Here is a 22,522-nt window from a genome sequence, read left to right as displayed (position 1 = left end):
CCTCGGAAGACGAAAAACTCGCTAGACGGAGTTTTTCGTTTTCTTAGCCGCTTCGCAAGACGCATTTCCCTATGGGCTTGCTTCGCAAAATGAAGCTTGCCCCGCAAGCTCCGGGGATAGTGGGGAAGCGCAGCGCGTCTTCCCCGCTGTCCCCGGACCTCTTTTGAAGCAAGGGGCGGCGGGGAGAAGATCGCTTCTGCCCGTTGCCAGCCCCACAATCTCCGGGGACAGAGGGGAAGGCGCGCACACCTTCCCCTCTCTCCCCGGACCCCTTTTGAACCAAGGGGCGGCAACGGGGAGAAGCGATTCTCCCCGCTGCCCCTTCCCTTGCTTTAAAACAGGAGATTGCAGGGCAGGCAATGGGGAGAAGCAATCTTCTCCCTGCCGCCCCTTGCTTTAAACAGGTCCGGGGACAGAGGGGAAGGCGCGCGGTCTCCATAGGAACGCATTGATTGATTTTCAATACATTCCTATGGGAAACCGTGCTTCGCAAGACGAAAAACTCGCAAGAAGAAAAAACTTGTGGAACGAATTAATTTCGTCTTGCGAGGCACCACTGTACATATACTGGGAATTCTAATCATCTTGGTTCTTAAAGAATGAGAATACCACAAGAATCAGAAACAGGGGCACGCCTCCCCAGAGAAAAACGGCCACCAAATTATCATCTCATTTTATCCTTTTGGAAAGATACACTTGCCTTTACAGCACTGCTGCAAAACTCCCACTTACGGTAGCATTGCCTTCCGTCAGCTCCTAGCTCAAACCCAGGATTACATACGCAGGCAAAGGAGCCCAAAGTGTTCACACAGTGATGGGTGCACTTGGCCGTCCCTTCTGCACACTCATCAACATCTGTAGAACAAAAACGGTGTTGAGGTTGAACAGTGTTGAATGAAAGGTCAGCCTTAATGCAGATCAGCAACCTTCAGGAACCTTTCGAAATCAGGGAGCCTACAAAGGGATCCAGGAATGATGTAGAAGATTCTAGGGCATGTTCCACAATGCGCAGTCAGTGCATGCTCAACCTATTTGCCCAGCCTCTCTGCACCTGTTTGTGGACAAATTTGAACTGAGGACATAGCTTATTTGAGCTGTGTATGCAGAGGAAGACCAGCAGAGGTGAATAAGAGGCAGTTGTTGGTCATGACTGGACCTTCTGAAAATATTCGAAGGCACTCCATAGTTCTACAGAACAACAGGGATTTTTGTTTTTATTTTTTGCTGGGGTGGGTTGAGATGGTGGAGGTGGTGGTAGAAGAGGGAACTGAAGCAAACACATATGCTCAATCACTAAGACATGGTTATAGAATAGCCAATGTGCTACCCTGCAGCTGCAGATTGGTGTAGTGATGAGATTGCTGCACTAGGGCCTGAGAGACAAGGGTTCAAATTCCAAATCAGCCATGAAGATCACTGGGTGATCTTACGCCAGCCACTGCCTCTCAGCCTAACCTACCTCTCAGGGTTGTTGTGTGGATTAATTGAGGGTGGGAGACTCATGTAGACGAGGCTTTATCACTACCCGAAGAAGTCTCAAAGCGGCTAACAATCTCCTTTCCCTTCCTCCCCCACAACAAACACTCTGTGAGGTGAGTGGGGCTGAGAGACTTCAGAGAAGTGTGACTGGCCCAAGGTCACCCAGCAGCTGCATGTGGAGGAGCAGAGACACGAACCCGTTCCCCAGATTACGAATCTACTGCTCTTAACCACTACACCACACTGGCTCCCACCTTGAGCTCTTTGGAGAAAAAGGTGGAATACAACTGCAGTAAACAAATTGTTATATTTATATTTATTTATTTGCCATTTATTTGCTAAGATGGTTTCCAAGTGGTGTATGCACAGGCATCATGTTGTTGGGCACTGATTTCCGAGAGGACTTTCCTTAGACTCCTAGGTTCTCTTCTCCTCTAATGGTGGGAAGAAGTGAATAGCTGAACCAGCAATGGCAGAGAAGAGAACAATAGGGGGTGCCTCAGTCTGAAGCTCCCTTCCATGGTCTCCTAATGGGAGACAACTGAACACATCTGCCAGCAGAAGTAGGCAATGGGGGCCAGAGGGGCTCTCCCCACCCCTGTGCTTCCAAATCAAGAAGTCTGACCCCAAGACTGTAACTCCTCTTCACAGCAGAATGGCTCCAACTATGTTCTTGCTTACATGTGTTTAGCATAAAAAGGGTAAAGGGACCCCTGACCATTAGGTCCAGTTGTGACCGACTCTGGGGTTGTGGCGCTCATCTCGCTTTACTGGCCGAGGGAGCCAGTAATGACTAAGCCGCTTCTGGCGAACCAGAGCAGCACACAGAAACGCTGTTTCCCTTCCCGCCGGAGCGGTACCTATTTATCTACTTGCACTTTGACGTGCTTTTGAACTGCTAGGTTGCCAGGAGCAGGGACCGAGCAATGGGAGCTCACCTCGTCGTGGGGATTCAAACCGCCGACCTTCTGATCAGCAAGTCCTAGGCTCTGTGGTTTAACCCACAGCGCCACCTGCATCCCTGTGTTTAGCATACCTGGTTAGAAAAGAGGTCAATAACTAGACTCTTCAATTTTAGTTACCATCCCCGCAACCCACACTTTGCTTTTTTTACCTGCACAGGACTTCCCGTCTGCAGAAAGGCGATATCCAGAATAGCATTCACACTCTGCAAGTCCGCTCTCATTTCGGCAGATCTGCAAGCAGCCTCCATTTCCACTCGCGCAGGGGTCGATCTCTGAAACCAAACACCAAGAAATCCAAGCAATGCAGATCAAAGGTGCTAGCTAGGAATGTTAGGTGTCTGAATTACAAACCAGCAAACTAAGATGCTTTGAGAACACACACACACACACACACACACACACACACACACACACACCAACCAATACACAGAACACAGGTCAAGATCTATCTGGCGCAGGCTGCAAGTCTTTTCACATTGCAGTGATATTTATCTCCCAATTTCATTCCGACTGTTCATCACGAGCCATTTGACAAGTTCATCTGGCAGAGATGCTTGAACTTATTTTCGATAGTTACAAAACTGGCCAACATGCACAACCTGTTTTGCAACAGCTGAAAAGAAAGAAATAAGGGGGGGGAGGGTTGAGAGAGAGGAAACGGGACGGGGGGGTGAGAGGGATCTGCTTTAATGATATTCTCTGTTTCATACAGTGCTGACTTGCTTTTCCCAATATTCAGCAGAGATCTGACACAGATACTTCCACACGCATCTCTGCCTGCCAACGGTTCTCTGTGCCAGCAGTTCAAATTGATGGCACTTTCCTCTATAGCTTCCTTTGCAGTCCGACAAATATAATTGCTCAAACATGCCTGGCAAACCGTGACCAGCCCTTAACAACCAGAGATCTTGCTGCGAGGGATTACAGCAGCGGCTCTACCGGAGAGTCAATACAATTGTTTGGAAATGCACTTCCAAAAGGAGCACAAGCTCCTGCTCCAAATATATTGCACATCAAATCAGAAAGAGACCAGGAGATTCTTGAAAACACCCAAAACAAAACTGGAACAACAAAAATCCACGGTAAATTAGGCCTAAAGATTCCAGTGGTGGTTCAATATTTTGGAAAATGTGCCCCAAGTCAATTTCCAAGTACCAGGCTGGGGTAACCAATGTGGTGGCTACTTTCAGATATTGTTGGTCTACGACTCCCACAATCCTTGAACTTTGGCCATGTTGACTGAGGCTGATGGGAGTTGGGAGTCCAGCAACATTTGGAGGGTCACATGTTGGCTACCCTTGATCTAGATGATGCGACTTTAGTATATATGGAGCTTCATGTATATTTAGGTGAGTGTTTTGTCTCTAGTCTACTAAGCTCAGGAGCAAAGCAGCAGCACACGTAGGCAATATAATGTTTGGGACGTTAAGAAAACTGCAGAAAGGAGTAGGCAGCTGTTAGAAGGTCTGAATAGTATATGGCAGTTTCATATGTACCGTACATCCAGAACCCTTCTTATCACTTCTAACATCCTTTGCCCACTTTGATAATGGTGCCTTTGGCTTCTCTGATTTTATCCTTTCGTGATCATTGTATTCCTTTGTAAGCGCTGCAGTGAGGCAGTCTTTTCCCTGTCTTTTGTACACCTCTCACAGGCAAAGCTCCTGCTACAAGCAGAACTGAGAGACATAAGAAACACAGGACCAAAGCCTTGATTTTTTTCCCTTAAAAACCCCCACATATATTTCATGGTAAGTATGGGCATATTGCACATGGCACCATACATGCAGTGAGTTTGCAATGGGAGATTTAGCTGAGCTCGGCTGCAAAACTTGGCAAACAAAGTCTCCAGTAGATCAATGGAAACGCAAGCATAAAGCTCAGGCCATCAGCAGCTTCGACAGATAATGGGAGCTAATAAAGCTTGGCAGAAGGAAGGACAACCCAAGGTCATATTTCCTTCCTAATTCTTTTTAAGAAAGGGAGAACAAGGGAATCCAATAACCTGCTTTGATCTCTATTCCTCTCCCCACTGTCTCTCCTCGTACACCTCTCTCTTATTATTTTCTCTCCCCCCTATGTTACTTGATGAGTTGACTACCCTACTGTCTCCTCTAACCACTCCATGGGCCTCCATGATATTCAGTTCATAGCCAAGTCTTGCTGTTTCTCCCTTTACAAAATTGCAGGAAATATGGCCGAGAGGAGGTCAAGGTGAGAAGGCACTGAAGAGACACTGATGCATTTGCCTCCAGCTTCTGTCAGCGCTCACCCAGTGCTCTCTTGCTCTCTGAGCAACTCCCATAATGCCCTGTAAGCTTTTGTTTGAGGTGAGGACAGGACAAAAGCTTACATTCTATATCGAGATCCTCATACTTCCACAGGGTAGGCAGATTACAAAAAGTTGCAAATGCTATTAAAGAAGTCCAGACTTAGATATAATCCTACCATTCCCCTATTGCAATAGTACAAGGTCAGTGTGTAGGTGAAATGTAACAGGCTTGAACCAGAGAGCCTGGCAGCATGGACCAGCCACATGACTCTCTATTTCTGACACCTAAACTGCATTGATGCTTTTGAATTATGGTGCTGGAGGAGACTCTTGAGAGTCCCATGGACTGCAAGAAGATCAAAACTCTCCATTCTTAAGGAAATCAGCCCTGAGTGCTCACTGGAAGGACAGATCGTGAAGCTGAGGCTACAATACTTTGGCCACCTTGTGAGAAGAGAAGACTCCCTGGAAAAGACCCTGATGTTGGGAAAGATGGAGGGTACAAGGAGAAGGGGACGACAGAGGACAAGATGGTTGGATAGTGTTCTCGAAGCTACCAGCATGAGTTTGACCAAACTGCGGGAGGCAGTGGAAGACAGGAGTGCCTGGCATGCTCTGGTCCATGGGGTCACGAAGAGTCGGACACAACTAAACGACTAAACAACAACAAAACTGCATTAATCAATGCAAGTAAACATGCATTCTACTAGGGCAGAAGCGGGGAACCTGGGATCCTCCAGATGTTGTTGGACTACAACTTGCATCAACCCAACCAGAATGGCCAATGGTCAGGGAGTCCCACAATATCTGAAGGGCCAAAGGTTAGCCCAAACTACAGCCTTTGGGCTCGTATTGTGTTTCCAACAGGTTACCTGCACCCTGGGCTCACACTTACTTTCACAGTGCTTCCCATCTCTCTTAAGCTGGTAGCGTGTGTGGCACTGGCACCGGTAGTGGTCTTCACTCATCTGCACACACTCATGTTCACAGCCACCGTTATTGACGGCACAAGAGCTCACACCTAATACAATGAGAACACAAAAAAAGCCAGAATGTCGTGATGCAGTTCTCCACCCAAATATCTGAAGTGAGGCAAAAAATGGAGCAACTTTTCATGCAGCAATATATCCTAAAGAGCAGATTGCCTTCCCAACATGTGTATTTTGACCCACCACCTACAATACTAGACCTTATGGCTTTAAGCAGGACCCTGGATGAGCTCACATCCTCCAGCCACTAGTACTGTGCTAAACACCATATGATCCCTTTGGTAAAGGCATCTCATTTCCAAAAGCTTAGTGATAAGCTGAAGACTTGCTTTTTGCCTTGGATGCATTACCTCCTTTATGCCAAAGCTTTATCCATCAACAAACATCTGCTCCAAAAATGATCCTTGAAAGCAGAGCAGGGAAGGAAAAGCCTTGCTAGCACTCTGATACAGAGGAAGCTGTGTTGCAGTCAGTCAGTCAAACCACTGGTCCATATAGCTCAGTAGCTTTTCAAGGACAGAGGACATTCCCCGCCCCACCTGGAGATGCTGAGGACTGATCCTGGGACCTTCTAAAGGATGGTCTTTTAACTATGTTAGCAAAAACACTTCCACTGCTGCAGCTAGAGTGAAAATATTAGGCTATAAGTCACGGAACTTGGGAAAGAAGAAAGGAAAACAAGAAACATTAGTCCATCCAGTGCAGTATTGCGCACACTGAAGCTCTCTGGGGCTTCAGATTGAGGACACCCTGTTACCTTGAAATGCCAAAGCTTGAACCTGGGACCTTCTGGGTGCATGGCAGATGCTCTACCAGTGAGCTATGGTATGCAAATATATATACAGTGGTACCTCGGGTTAATTCATTCCAGAGGTCCGTTCTTAACCTGAAACTGTTCTTAACCTGAAGGACCACTTTAGCTAATGGGGCCTCCTGCTGCTGCCGCGCCACCGGAGCACGATTTCTGTTCTCATCCTGAAGCAAATTTCTTAACCCAAGTTACTATTTCTGGGTTAGTGGAGTCTGTAACCTGAAGCGTATGTAACCTGAAGCATATGTAACCCGAGGTACCACTGTATAGCCATCTAGTCAACAACCCAAAAGTGTTTCTTGAGAAACAGGTGGAACTGAACATGCTTGAGGGTTTGTGTTCTGGGGAGTGGTTCCAAGATGGATGCCGGAAGAAAGGCTGCATAACAGAAACCATGAAATAAAGCCAGTTATTGTTCATACTGGTTCACTGCCCTTCCCCAACATGTGTGTATGTGTGTAGACACATAGCCCTGAGGTGATGGATGGCTGCTGGATTCCCCTATGGAGGGATGAGTGACCTATTCAAGGTGTTGTCCGTGTATGTTGCCCTGAACCCTGTGCAGCATGGTAAGAGCTGGCTGTCAAGGGGGAGAAGGCGAATTGTAGCTTCAGGTTTTGTATTGTTCCGTGACATTCTTTTAAATGGGGCATTAAGTCTATTGCAATAAATTTAGGCACTGAGAGACCAATGTCCCCATTAGCTTATTGATTTAAGTCTCTTCATTAACCTTGGGCCTGAATTAAAAATAACACAACAGAAGTAGTTCTGTTAAGGTGAACGTTGCCCCTGTTGGGACAACATCAGATTTCCTATTCAAAATTATAGCTACACATTTCTCGCGTATTCATATCCTTGCTTTGCTTTCTGATGCATGACTTCCTGCTTCCATCCCCTGGTCTCCAAGATCTATAAAGACAGCTTCACGATTCTGCTAGAATGTTTAACGTTGTTTGCATATAACCCAACAAGGAAGCGGAAAAGGACAAGCTTTTCTTAAAGGATTCTCTCCCACCTTGGCTAGAATGGCAGGCTTAATATTATCTTGTAACTAAGCCAATGGTCTGGCAACTCTAAGAAATTGCAAACAAGACATGTGTTCGATCCCCAAGCTCATCTAGCCCTCAGCTCAAAAACAAAGAAATACAAAAGAATGGATTCAACAGATGTAATGTCATTCATACCTAACTGAGCTGTTTTTCACATTTCAACCAGGAACCAATGGGAAATGGAATAACAATCTCTCTTGTGCTGATATGCAGATTTACAGAGAATTTTAATCCTTTCTACAGAACTTGGCTACAGCTTTTGACGCTTTATGCCCTATTGCTCTGGTATCTCAATTAAAACAACGCTCTGCTGTCATTTCACCACCAACTGTAAGAAAACTACAAATCTATGTGAATATAGGGTAAAAAGGGGACCATTAAAAAAAATATCAGGCCCTGCTAATTCTCTTTTTAACAACATGTTACGTGCTGGCTTCTTTTTTCTTTTTGTTATTTAAAATATCTTTGTCACCACTTTTCAAAATATTCTAGACCTTTAACAGAGAAAAAAGGAATATGTTTTTTTTTTTTAAATTAAAATATATTTCTGCACCACTTACTGTTAAGAAAATGTCAAACCGGTTCACAACATTAAAACACACATTAAAACCATTTCCGAACGTGAAAATATTCGAATATCAAAGAAATATAGAACAGTGTTAAAGATAACCAAATGCCTGAGGAATACATTAAAATGCTTAATTTACCCAGAGCAGGAGAAAACAAGCTTGTTCCATCTTCCATGCGACATCCCTTGAGATATTAGAAGATGGCTATCATCTTCAAAGAGATAGAGTTGGGTGTCATCTGCATACTGAGGACACTAGACTCTAAATCTCCAAAAACTATTGCTTCCAAAGACTTTACCTAGATGTTGAAAAGTGGGGGGGGGGGGGGGCAGAACAGAACCTTGTGGAACCCCAGGCCCAGTGGCCAAGGAGTCAAACAGACACTTTCTACCTTTTGAAATCTCTTCTTCAAGAAGAATGGAGCCCAAGTCCCATCCTGGCCCGACAGTCCAGAATAGTGCCATTGTTGAAGGTATTGAAAACTGCTGACGAGACTGACAGTGACATACTTTTCCTGCCTCGGTTCAAAGATTTTCTGTCAGGATAGGCCAGGCTGTTTATGTCCCAGAATTAGGCCTGAACTGCAGTTGAAATGGTTCCAGATAACCTTGCATCATTTAGAGTTTTCTACTTGCATCTCTGAGAATAGATATGTGAGGTCAATTGGTCTTCATAAAACTTTAAAATTGGCCTATGCGAAAGTACCAATCATGCTGATGAGGATGGCAAAACTTTTTTATTTTGTACCCAATACTTCAAATTTCATTCATTCAAATGAATGTTAGAAGGATGTTGGATAGAAACTATGCGGTTTCCAGCTGTAATGCTTTAAGAGATATGAAAAGGAAAAAAAAAGGTTTTACAAATGGGTAAAAGTTTAATGGTAAGGATTTGCTGAATTAACAAATTGAACTGGAATACAAAGAAGGGAGGTATGAGGAGGTCCGAGGAAATAAGTGTACGGAAGTTATGTTATTGAAAATTAATGTGTGTTTTTAACTGTTTTGTATTTTGTATGTTTATTTTTCTTTTTCTTTTTTGTTATATCTTAAAAACTTTCAATAAATATCTTTTTTAAAAAAACAAATTTTCATTCATTCAGAGAAGGTTCATCAGCACATTCATTTAAAACTTTTCCTTAATCAAATTAATTTTTATTAGCAAATATATTCCATATCTGACTAACTGACATAATTGTTTCAAGAGTTGTTGAAACTTTGAAATATTTTGATCCCAATACTGTCCACCCAGGCAAAGGTATATGTAAACTCTAAGGTTGCCCAATTCAGGAGATTAAGACAATTATATGTCTATTGGGGTAATAATAATATACACATCTATATATTAATGTATGGTAATGTAACCATATTTTTTCTTTTTTTCTTTTCATTCTCACTTTTTTTCTTACTTTTTTCCTCACTCTATGTTTTTTTTTAAAAAAAACAAACTACTACTTCTTGATGAACAGAAAAAGTGAGCTCCAACATTTATTTTTAGTATAAAACTAACAAAAGTCCTGTTAGACTAACTGGTATCTTTAGGATGACACAGATATCTGGCTATCAACTCAATCCCTCACAAAGCACTTCTAAAGGCTCTGAATTCTGAATGTGGGTTGAACTATAAGTTATAAATGTCACAGGGCTGCTGCCAAAAACACCCTCCAAGTTCTCATCTGTGAAGAGTAGAGACACACTTCATAATGCGATGTCATCACTTTGCAAGTTGTTCTGCTCCCGGCTAGCAAACGATGTGGAACCAGAGCGGGGGAACTCACAGTATGATGACAGCACATCATGAGATGGGTGTCAAGGGTGAGAATGCAGCATGGGTGTCAGAGGTGAGAACTTGATGTGGGAGTGTCAGTGTCAGCAACATCCCCATGACGCACAAAGTGTGTCAATCCTTACTTAGAATGCAGAGTACTGTATTTTTCGCCCTATAAGATGCACCAGACAACAAGACGCACCTAGTTTTTGGAGGAGGAAAACAAGAAAAAAAATATTCTGAATCTCAGCAGCCAGAACGGCAAGAGGGATCGCTGTGCAGTGAAACCAAAGCGTTCCAAAACCAAGGCGTGTTTTCCCATAGAAAGTAATGCAAAATGGATTACAGTGGTGCCCCGCAAGATGAATGCCTCGCAAGACGAAAAACTCGCTAGACGAAAGAGTTTTCCGTTTTTTGAGTCGTTCCGCAAGACGAATTTCCCTATGGGCTTGCTTCACAAGACGAAACGTCTTGCAAGTTCTTGCGAGTTTGTTTCCTTTTTCTTAAAGCCGCTAAGCCGTTAATAGCCGCTAAGCCGTTAATAACCGCTAAGCCGCTAAACCGCTAATAGCCGTGCTTTGCAAGACAAAAAAACCGCAAGACGAAGAGACTCACGGAATGGATTAATTTCGTCTTGCGAGGCACCACTGTAATTCATTCCAGGCTTTTAAAAACAACCCCTAAAACAGCAATATAACATGAATTTTACTAAGAAGACCATTGATCCATAAAATGAAAGCAATAAACAACGTACTACAGTCACACAGTCAATCAGTCAGTAGCTGAACTGGGTTCCACACAGTCACAAAAACAACAACATAAGTTGCAAAAACAAAAATGCAAAACAAATAGCAAAAATGGACAGACCTCAGCATAACACTCAAAATGGAAGTGTGGTACTCAAAATGGATGTGTGGCACTCAAATTGAAGCGTGACACTCAAAACGGAGCATGTTCTGCTTCTGAAAAAAGTTCTAACTGGAACACTTACTTCCAGGTTTGAAGTTTGGGTTCCAAGTTGTTTGAGTACAAAGGCGTTTGAGAACCAAGGCACCACTGGTGTGTGTGTGTGTGTGTGTGTGTGTGTGTGAGAGAGAGAGAGAGAGAGAACGGACAGTAGAGCAGTGGTAGGGAACAGGATCCAGCCAGCAAGCTGGATGCCTATCACTCCTTGTCCTGTGAAAGCCAAGTCTGCAATGATCACAGAATTGTAGAGTTGGAAAGAACCCTGAGGGTTATCAATGTGAACCTTCTGCAATGCAGGAATCTCAGCTAAAACATCCATGACAGAGGACCATCCAACCTCCTAAGTTCACCACTTCCCAAGGAAGACCCTTCCACTGTCCAACAGCTCTGTCAGAAAGCTCTTTTTTGGGTGCAGTTCATCAGGTCCGGAAGTGCTTTATAGTGCTTCCCATACTGCACATTAGAGTTATGTATACAGCTCCACATTATTCAAACTGGTTTACCAAGGAGGTCTACCAACCTTGTTTTGTTTGGGTTTTTAGAAGCACAGTTAAGACACTTTTGCTCTGCAAGGCCTTTGAGATGGTTGGTTGAATGTTTCCCCCACTCTCTACAGCTACTTTGATTATACACTGTGTTCTGAAACATTTTAATCTCAGTTCTGGCTATTTCATTGTGATGTAATGGGTTGTTCTGGTTTTTAATATTTATGGTTTTAATATAATTCCATTGCCTTGGGAGCTGCCTTGTGAACCATCCTGAGGACTCTAATGGGCTGAAAGGTGAACCATAAATTTTAAAATGAAACGAACATAATTGATGGCTTTAAAAACACCACTGTTCATTAATAGGGCACCAGCATTTGCATCCTTTTAGAGCCATTTGCTGAGGATTGTCAAACTGCTTAATTCACTCTCATTGCGAAGAACAAAGGAGTCCGCAATAAACTTCGCAATGAGAATAAAAACAAGTATAGAATGAAAATGGCACATTCCTTAAAAAAAAAAACCCAGCAGTCAACATCCCACAAATAGAGCTTCACACGAGGGCAACTTTAATCTGGCATTTTTCTCAACCCTAAAACCCACAGACACCGTGATGTGAACAGTAGAGGCAGCTGCACCAAAGCAGCTTTAAGAGCTACCAAACAAAACTGACAACCTTTTTGACAGCTTGACAACTTGGCATTATATAATTTTGGCTGGGAAAAATACCCCAAAACAACACACAGCTCTGAATTTGCATCCCCCTAAAGACCAAATTATGAAAGCCTCCTCTCCTTCCCCCCATCACTTAAAAACTACAGCCTGGGTGTTACTCACCTATGCAGGTACGGCCGTCAGCATGAAGTTTGTGCCCTGCATGGCATTGACAGTGGTAGGAACCCAGAGTGTTCACACAGCTCTGCTGACAGCCTCCACTCCTTACTGCACATTCATCAATATCTAGAAAAGAAAAATAGGTGGTTGAGGTATTATAGGCTTCAACGGCACCACAAGGTGATGTGCCAAATATGCAGCGATGGTTGCCTCAGGCTCACGTCATTCCTCTGGTGCAGCTAGGAGGACTACAAAGCTTTAGCTTCTATTTTTGATTAACTACAGGTTGTTATGTCATCCAAACATGACAAGCCGTGCTTAATCTTAACTGTGGCTTGTTTGAAGCAAGCTAGCTTCAAACAATGGATTATGAAGTTATCTTGCTCCAATAAGCCATAGTTCAGATGAAGCAAAGTTTAAGATCCAGACATAATGTTAAATGCGAGTAAAAGCAGCTGATTTCATCCCCTGTGGCTGTGAGGAGAGGGGAGAGTATACAAGCCTGTAGCTTGCCACTGTTCCCATAATAGGGGGGGGGGGGACATTGTTTATTGTGAATGTAGCAAGTATATACAGTGATACCTCTGGATGCAAATGGGATCCGTTCCGGAGCCCATTCGCATCCTGAAGCGAACGCAACCCGAGTCTGAGCGTGCCGCAATTCGCTGCTTCTGCGCATGATGTCATTTTGAGCGTCCGCACATGTGCGAGTGTCGAAACCTGGAAGTAACATGCTCCGTTCCTTCTGGGTCACCGCGGAGCGCAACCAGAAAATGCTCAATCTGAAGCAACCTCAACCTGAGGTATGACTGTATACGTATTTAGATTACTGCTCTGAGGCTAAAGATCTGGTGGGTTATTAATGTGTACATTTGATTTTGCTTTCTCCTGCCCTCTACTTCCCCAATCCCTTAGTCTCCTGGCCTGCCTTCTCAGCACCTGTGCATTGAATCACAGAATTGCAGAATTGGAAAGCACCCCACTAGTCCAATCCTCTGCAATGAAGGCATCTCAGCTAAATCATACAGGACATATGGCCATCCAACCTCTGCTGAAAAACCTCCAAGCAAGGAGAGTCTACCACCTCTCATGGGAGCTGGTTCCACTGTCGAATAGCTCTTGCTGATGTTTAGTCAGAATCTCCTTTCCTGTAATTTGGATCCATTGGTTTGCATCCTATTCTCCAGAATGGGAGAAAACAAGCTTGCTCCATCTTCCATGCGACTGCCCTTTAGATGTTTGAAGATGGCTACCACGCCTCCTCTAGGTCTCCTCTTTGCCATGCTAAACAGAGCCAAACTAGACATGCCCTTAAATACATAGCAGACACGAACAGGGGAGTCCCATTTTCACTGTGAAGACAGCACGCAGAAATGGTTATCTCTTCCCCAAGTTGGGGGTTATTCCTGCCATCCCTGTAGGAAGCGAAAGCCACATCGGCTCCTAGCTATGTGGGATTCAGAAAGGGAATCTCCATTCCAGAATCCCTAGGGGAATGAAAAGACCAGCCTCACCTTCCTATCATGGTGGAATTGGACTCCTGTTCCCCCATAATTAGTTTAGAAACCAAAAGATGTGCAGCAGGCAAAGTGCAACAGCTCCCCTTCTTTCCAGGCACAATTTTGGCCTGTCTTTGAATTAGCTATTTCCCCTGTATCTTGGCCCGTGCCCTGCTGTGTCCTTTGGTAAACCCATTCTGTTCTCCTGGACCTCTAGGAACTTTCCATCTGTTTAGAGCACGTACTTTACTGCTCAACAGACACCATGACTTTTAATTCCACTGGGGCAAGACCTTCCTGCCTGCCTTTTTGTGATCTTCTATCCCCCGCAAATGCGAAGAGAGATTTGCTTTGCTGCTGACTTGAAGGAGCAGGAAAAGCCTAGGCCAGGAGTCACTGAAATTCAACAGGCTTCCGAGACGCACACTCGCGAGGATGAAGAAAGGCCCTCTTTATGTTTCCCACCCTCATAAAGTTTTATCTGAAGCTCTCTCTCTTTATCTCTCAGCTAGGATTCAGAAACAGGTGCTGCTCAAGTCAAAAGAGCCAATGTCTCCAAGCCAATTTCACAATGTTGTAATGGTCTTTATTTGAACAAGGCGAGAGGCAGAAGAGGAATATTAGGTGAATTCAAAAAATGTAGAGTAATAGTATTAACTGGATGAGGGTGTGAGATTACTTCCCCTCCCTCCCTCCAAAAAATCTAATAAAAACAATTATTTCACCCGTCTGCCTTCCCATCACCCCCCAATTCCACCCAGGCTCTCTTCTTATCTCTACTTGGTATTAGAAGGATTACAGGGCGGGGGCAAGGGCTTTCAACCAGTGTTTTGCTATGTGAACCCATGGTCACCACGAGAGGAGGATGAAGGATGTAATGATGCCTCTTCCACCACCATGAGAGGGAATGGATCACACACAGCTTTTGAAGTAAGGGCTGCTGAGCTAGGGACCAACGACAGGCTTCTGGCTGCTGTGTATGTTCCTATTCATCTCCCGCTTTGTAATCTGAGCAACCTGTCAGAAACTGTGGAAAGAAAGAACGAAAGAGCAGCTAGTGGCACCATCAAGGGTCTTCTGCATCTTGTGGAGTCTGGTGCCAAGGAAAGGTCAACCAAGCTGTCCGTCAGCCAAGCTTGTTCTATTATGGACCTTCTCACTGAAGGACTCTTGATAAGCTTCCAAGGAACCTCAGGTTTCCAGAGAACAGTTGGCTTCATGCAGATGTGATGCTGAACTATGGCTTAGCTTTATGTGAACAGCCCTTGGGCTTATATAAGCCCCTCTCCTCCTCTGACATGGTTCTGGGAGACTGGAAAGTCTCACTTCCATTACATAGCAACACAGAAAGTTGCATCACACTGCAACAAACCACTAGTTTATCTAGCTCAGTATCATCTATACTAACTGACAATGACTCTCCAGGTTTTCAGACGCAGTCTCAGTTTCATCCAGCACTCCCTGGAGATTGATTCTAGGGATTCATATGTGCAAAGCATGTGCTCTAGCACAGAGCCATGACCCCCACCCCCCAAGTGATGTGTCGTTGGTCAACAGAAGAGGATGAGCATGAAGTGCACAGCATTGCGTCACTGCATGGACAGAAATGGAGCACCAGCTGAGGAAGCCCCACTGCCCCTCCAGGCTCTGGGGAGGGTCTCCTCAAGAGCCAGAGGCTTGATGAGCAGTTCAACCAAGCCTGCTGCTCCTCCGGCTCATGCCATATGTCGGCTGGGGCCGGTCAACAGAGCCACACAAGCCAGAGGGACAGCACGGCCCGCAGAGCCGATGGGTCAAGAAGATATTAGGTGGGAGGCCTCAGCAAAGCCCTGATGTGCTTCCTGCTCACAAGGGGACCCTCCCTAGAACCCAAAGAGGAAGTCCTCTTTGAGCTCTGGGGAGGGTCTCCTCGCAATCCAGGAGGACTCTCCAGGGTCCTCCCCATTTCTGGGATCCACTTCTGGGTTCCCAGCACTGCACATGTGTGCAGTCACACACGAATAGAGCATGCAAAAATGGGGAGTTGCCTGTATGTGTCTGTTGGCATAGTCACAAAGGAAGCCCATAGCAAACTACATCCCAACTTTTACTTGATCAGCTCTCAGATGCAGTGCTGGGAATCACTTGCCAAATTCTAATCAAACCCTTCCCAGACATCCCAGATCATCATGTGATCCCTTAGCCTTTTGGGAAAGGGGATGGGTTGCTCTGACTTCCCCCCTCCACACACACAATTTTCCAGAAAGGGCAGGGGTTACTGGAGAGGGTAGCATTATATCAACTTTTAAATGAAAACATCTGCTTATCCTATTTGCTTTCAAAACAATCTCTGCTTTTTATTTTTCTTTCATTATCTCTCGCTCTCTTTTAACGCTGATACGCACTTAAAACCAACCTTGTAAAAATGAAAGGGGGAAAAATGTAGGGGAACAGCTTGAAAGAAGACTTTGAAGAAAGGAGAGCCTTGGCTTTTTCTGGCCTCAATTAAAGATTTCAACAAAGTTAATTGCTAATACCTTGCATGCAAAACTTGCCCATCTGAAGCCGATGCTGGAAACTGCTTCTGTTATTTTTAAAACCGGAAGATTGGCCTTTCTGCATCGCTTCCATGTCAGCGTCATACTCAAACGTGCTGTTGCATGGCGCTATACATGAGAAGTTTCACTTTTTTGCGCAAGCTAGCCATCTGGAAGCATTTCTGCATTAGCAGATGTTGTTTTGAGATGTAAATAATAAAGAGAACATATTCCCATACTCCTCATACGTTACACAAAGGCGGGTGAAGTTCCTACATCTAAATTTTAGTATTATTCTATAATGCCGCTTCCGCCACATCTTTCCACCATATACAAAAATAGGAAATTCCGAAGGGATTTTGTGTTCTGTTGTGCCATAGCACAGAGAAAGAGAACCTGGGTCCCTCCAGAAGTTGTTCGGCTGTAGCTCCCAGCACCACTGACCATGTTGGCTGGATCTGATGGAAGCTGGATTCAAACAACATCTGGAGTTCACAACTGCCGGTATAGCAGGTTTACATTCCCCAAAGTTTCATCCATAAATTTACTATAATGGTTTGGCACCAGCTGCAGTGAAATGAATGAAAACTGTCCTGGCAAAGCTTTCGGATGATCTGACAGCTCAAACTTCCTGCTCCTGAAGGACTAAAAAGGTTGGAATCTCCAAATCTGAATTATACACAACAAAAATGTAACTAAATGCCTTTAAAGTTTTGGGTTTTATTTCCCATCAAGTGTAGGACTCAATAATGCAATTAAAGGGAACAACAACAACTACAACAACATAAGAAGAAGTCTATATATTGAATATTGTAATGTTACTTTTTCTTTTTGCTATATGCATTCATGTTTTATATGTTTATATTTACTGTATTTTTCTATTTTGAAAAACAAATTAAAAGTAAGCATAGGTAAGGAAGAAATTCTATAATTTTATGACATAATTCCCCAAAATTGCATGTTATAGGGAGCAGCCCATTTTCCTGCTATTTTCTTATTGGTGATGTGTGGTGGGAGATTCCCATTGTCAAACTGTGTTAGATAACCCCGAATGAGCAACCAACTTTAGAAATTCTTAATATGCGTCTTAATCCAGGGCAGCACCCTAATATATCAAATAAACACTGCCATCATTGTTAGTTCACTCATGAGTTGGCAATCCTAATAACTGAAACCATAAGAAAAAATTTAAAATGGGGTTAGAAAATGAAAATGAATGGTGGATTTGTGCATTTTTCTTTGCAGATGGCACCCAGTAGTTTAAATTCACTTTATTAGAAATTTGATAGTGGCTTGCCTTAACAAACCAACAGAGACTGCCTTCTCTGGATCCTGCTTATAAACCATATGTTAGATTTGGAAACACTGCAGGTTCTAATTTAAACTAATCACTCAGTCTAAACAAGGATGAGAGAATAAACCTGGATGCAAGGAAAGTAGACTAAAGTATTGACACTGAGCAACAGAAACAGAACTGATACCGGTAAGTAGCTAATATATTGCACAACCTCTATTTTGAAATGCATAATATTGTTATGGGCATCCATTTGTTACAATAATGTGGTTTGCTCCAAATGTTGCTAAACTATGTTAGCAGACATTGCAGCTTGGATGAATTAGACTGAAATATGGTAACCACTTACAGCTTATGGAGTTCAAAGGCTTTATTCATGCAGGAACTATTTACAACTATAGAATGAAAGAAATAGCAGGCATCTTTTCTGGATAGAAGAGTAAACAAAAATGCCTTAGCTTTTTAAGGGGAGGATTTAACTTAAGCATAGAGGCTTACAAACAATTGCTGGCTAAATTGCTACACAAGCAGTGCCCTCTTGTGGTTTAAAGTAACACATGGATTAAACAGAAGTTCAGGAGAAGGAAATGTCTTTGCTTTCCTCCAACAGACCAGTGGCCATGCAGGCTGGGGCTGAAAGGAGTTGTGGTCCAACAATATTTGGAGTATACCATATTGGCTACCTCTATTTTAGGGAGATAACTGTCTAACTGATCAGGCTGGTTTTCTGATGCAAAATTGTTGTAGGAAGATGAAATCCATCAGGTTTATGGGAATACGCACATTGCTTCCTTCCAGCTGGAGGGTGGGAAAAGCTCAGGGTATGTGTGTGTACAAAAGAGGAAAAGAACAAAAGCAGGTTGTGAGACTATAAGATGGAAAACACAAATAAACTGCTTCTCCTGGGCAGATGAGATCTGGGCAGCTGACTTGTTTAGTAAGCGTGTTAAGCTGTTTGCTTCCACCTATGCTGAATATTGGTAAATAAAATCAACTGTTACAAAGATGCAGTACACTTCTAGTAATCTTTCCTTCCAGACTCACTTCCCAAACCTGGGTAAGCACTGGTCCTGAAATTTTTCCCTGCTCAGGCGAATGGGAAGTGTAGAATAATATCTTAAAGAGTCAGTTTCCAAACTGGTGTTCTTAGGACCCTGGGAGTTCATGACGAAAGATTGGCATTGATAGACAAGTTATCCAGAAAAAAGCTTGGTCTTCGCTCTAAACTCTCCCCTGTGATGCTCAAATGCAAAGGAGCACTGGGCACATTCTAGGCTACAGTCAGCTTCTGCAGGGCACTAGCTAGGTCTAGTCAGTGACCTGCAGAAAATCAGAGCAGGCCACAGAAGACAGCCCAGAATAATCTGCAACATTTAGGCCATGGTTGACATAGGATGTTTCCTCAGGAGACAAATGGCTCTGAGCTTGAGAAATGTGAAAAATCACTGGCCTACAGTTTCATGAGTCAAAACCAAGTGCTGTCAAATAAATGGTAAAAAGCAAAGCATCTGTATGATCAGCAAGTCTGACTGTGATACAAATCCCAGCATACCTAGTTAAAGAGTTTCAGAGCACTTTGGCAACAACAACAAAAGTATCCCCAAATCAGGCAACATCTTATCATTGGGCAAACTGAGAGTTTAATTTTTTTAAAGAAAGGTAGGATGATTCATGAAGTGTGGAGGATGGTGATGTTCTCACATGGCTGTTCACAAACACCACCTCTCTTCCGCATGCTAGATAATAAAGAAACAAAAATGGCACGTCATTAACTGGAAAAGTGATCTTTTCCAGCACATCAGAGCTGTAAATAAAAATCCAACTGAACAAAAGCCACAGTGCAATCATCTGCACTTGATTTGGCAGCAGATGTAAACTACTTCTCAAGAAATTGGTAGCACTGATGCGATAAGAGCTATTTGGCTTCAGGGTGTTCAGTTTTTTGTTTTTACTTAGTAGAGCCAATTATCCCCCGACCCAAAAACTAAGAGTCAGGGGGAAATTCCATTCAATTCACATTGAAAGCCAAATCTATCAAATTCACACTTTATGAAACAATAGGAGAATTGAAACAAAGTCATCCTTTGAAATTTACCACTTATCCAGATTTTGCAATACAGTTATCCAACCAACCAATGTTTACAAAAGTGTGTATACGAGGGAAAGTGTGCATAAAAATCAACATCTTACATGGAAACACATAAAAATGCATTCCATTCGTGGCAAAATGTATTTATTATGACAAATTCACACCAGAATGCTTAAGAATTTTCATAGAATCTTAGCGTTGGAAGGGACCCCAAGGGTCATCTAGTCCAACCCCCTGCAATGCAGGAATCTCAGCTAAAGTATCCATGACAGATGGTCATCCAGTCCCTGTTTAAAAAACCCCAAGGAAGGAGAGTCCACAACCTCCCGAAGAAACTGGTTAAAAAGAAAGGTAGATCAAATTGCAGCAGAAATGTGGAGATCTAAATTTAAGATTGGAAAAATGAGAAATTAAGAGAACCAAAATGGACACACCCTTCCCAGAATTCACAGCATGGCAAGCAGCAGGCTCTCTAAATATTTTCCTAGGTCTGTTGCCATTGCATGATGTCTTTGGGCCCAATGAGATGCTATGAGAAATATGTGGTTTCATTCCATGTTTCTCCTATGAGACCATGGTACACAGGTTGTTGTTGTTTAGTCGTGTCCGACTCTTCGTGACCCCATGGACCAGAGCACGCCAGGCACTCCTGTCTTCCACTGCCTCCCGCAGTTTGGTCAAACTCATGTTCGTAACTTCGAGAACACTGTCCAACCATCTCGTCCTCTGTCGTCCCCTTCTCCTTGTGCCCTCCATCTTTCCCAACATCAGGGTCTTTTCCAGGGAGTCTTCTCTTCTCATGAGGTGGCCAAAGTACTGGAGCCTCAGCTTCAGGATCTGTCCTTCCAGTGAGCACTCAGGGCTGGTTTCCTTGAGAATGAATAGGTTTGATCTTCTTGCAGTCCATGGGACTCTCAAGGGTCTCCTCCAACACCATAATTCAAAAGCATCAATTCTTCGGCGATCAGCCTTCTTTATGGTCTAGCTCTCACTTCCATACATCACTACTGGGAAAACCATAGCTTTAACTATACACAGGTAGAGGAGATTAAACGGCACCAATCAGTTTGTATTATTATATGCATAAGCTTGTTTTATTTTGTGATCAGTTTTGTTTGGTTTTGAATCTCACGTGAACTGCTTAGACACTACACATATTAAGCGGCATAAAAATTCCTAAATAAATTTAATAGTTGCTGCTATTCACTCTCTTGGAGACACTATTGTTGATCTAAACAGCAGCTTGCCTGCCCCCCACCCTGCCCCTTGGGTGAATAACAGCTTTAGGGAGTGGAGATTTTCATCAGGATCTGATGCAGAGGAATGGATTAACCCATGCCACATTCCTAATCCTGAATGAGCATACCTGCACCTTTTATTTCATTTTTAAAAGGGGGGAGTGGAAATCTTGTGCATTTATCTATTTGGGTGCTGCCTTACAAACATGTAGGGATATATGAAGAGCACCCACCAGGGAGCGGGCCCTGGATAGCTTACATCTCCATGCTGTTCTTTTATTTAATTATTTTAATTAGATTCATATACTGCCCTTCATCAAAAGATCTCAGGGCAGTTCAAACTGCAAGTTTTTACAAATGCAAGTCTTTGCTTTACACTGCTTGCTACCTGAAACAATGGTCTAGCCATGAGAAATATGCTTGCTGTGTAAAGTATGGTCCAGCCATTTGATGCTCTTGACTGAACCTTCTAACAAAGAGGTAAAGAACCCACAACCTGAATTTCATCCAACCCCACACTACAGGTACCACTTCAGCTTCCCTGCCATGTTGTGCTCACTCCTCTTAATTCCAAATTATTGATGAATCCCTTCCCCTCAACCTCAAATTAAGTCACCGCTCTTCAGTTTTCCAGCACAGCAAGCATGTCATCAAATGCAGCAAGCTCTCCTTTGAAGTGTTGCAGTAAGTAGTTTGATTTTGGCCGATACTCTGATTTTTGCAGTAAACAAACACACAAACTCAAGAAAGTGCCACAGTTATTTGTGAACTGGGACTTCAATATCTTGCTCTCAGTAAGACATGACAGGTTTTTTTTTGAGGGGGACTATGCTGGGGGTGCGGAGGAGGGAAGCAGAGGAAAATGTCTGATCTTTTGAAAACCTCTGCATTTCCACAGCAGCTAGACAGATGTGTTTTTGCCAAGCTCAGTGAGGGGCTTTCCTCAGTTCAGCAGCTTTCCTTCCCACCATGCAATGGCACAGTAGGCAGGCCACACAACAGAGGTATGCTCATGCAAATACCTTCGTAATGCTAGCTAACGTGCCCTACTTCACAGGTCTGCTTTGCAGATTACTATCTACGTCGAAGAAAAACATAATGTGTGCATTGCATAGATGCATGGCAATGGAGCACTTTCTTTGACACACGTTCAGGGATCAGGGAGACACCGTGTGCATCCGTTTCTGGTTCATGGCTGTATGAAGGATGAGACACTTGTTCTGGCATGCAGGTTGCATGACATGAAAGCCAGTTCTTATGGCGAAGTAAAAGAACCCAACAGAGCCCCCTGTAAATAGGTTTGGCAGGTAATAGCAACCTTTATTCTCAATGCTCAACGTCAACAGAAGAAGTGACCACACTCGTATCCTACTCAATGGTGCTCCCAAGATTGAGGACCATCTCCCCAATGTGAACTTCTCTGCACACGCTCAGATTACCGTTGGAGACTCTCTTGGCTAGGTGCAGAGACATTGCTAAGTACTTAACAAAAATGGGCATGAACCAGTAGGCACAAATTTGCACATGTGTCGATGCAAATTTAGAATGTAAAGGCCACAAAAGTAAGACAACTGAAACTACAATAACCCACAAACCTGCTATATGGCATGGTATGTAGCTTGCCCTGATTTTAAACTACAACCTTCATTGTTATGGGTTGGGGGCTGAATTATATGATCTCTTGGAGTTCCCCAAACATG

General features: G+C 43.6%; 1 protein-coding gene across 1 annotated transcript in view; it reads right to left on the bottom strand.

Annotated features, from left to right (window-relative positions):
* LOC310707446 (uncharacterized protein) overlaps positions 1–22,522 on the bottom strand; it is a 214,180-nt gene that overhangs the window by 76,025 nt on the left and 115,633 nt on the right. Inside the window, 4 exon segments of the mRNA XM_083504656.1 lie at positions 733–855; positions 2,594–2,716; positions 5,612–5,737; positions 12,190–12,312. Coding sequence (XP_083360782.1) covers positions 733–855; positions 2,594–2,716; positions 5,612–5,737; positions 12,190–12,312 — 495 coding nt within the window.

This window comes from Podarcis liolepis (genome assembly GCF_965112155.1).
Source record: "Podarcis liolepis genome assembly, chromosome: 5".
NCBI classification, from domain to species: Eukaryota; Metazoa; Chordata; class Lepidosauria; order Squamata; family Lacertidae; genus Podarcis; species Podarcis liolepis.
This window is presented reverse-complemented; position numbering and strand designations above follow the sequence as displayed.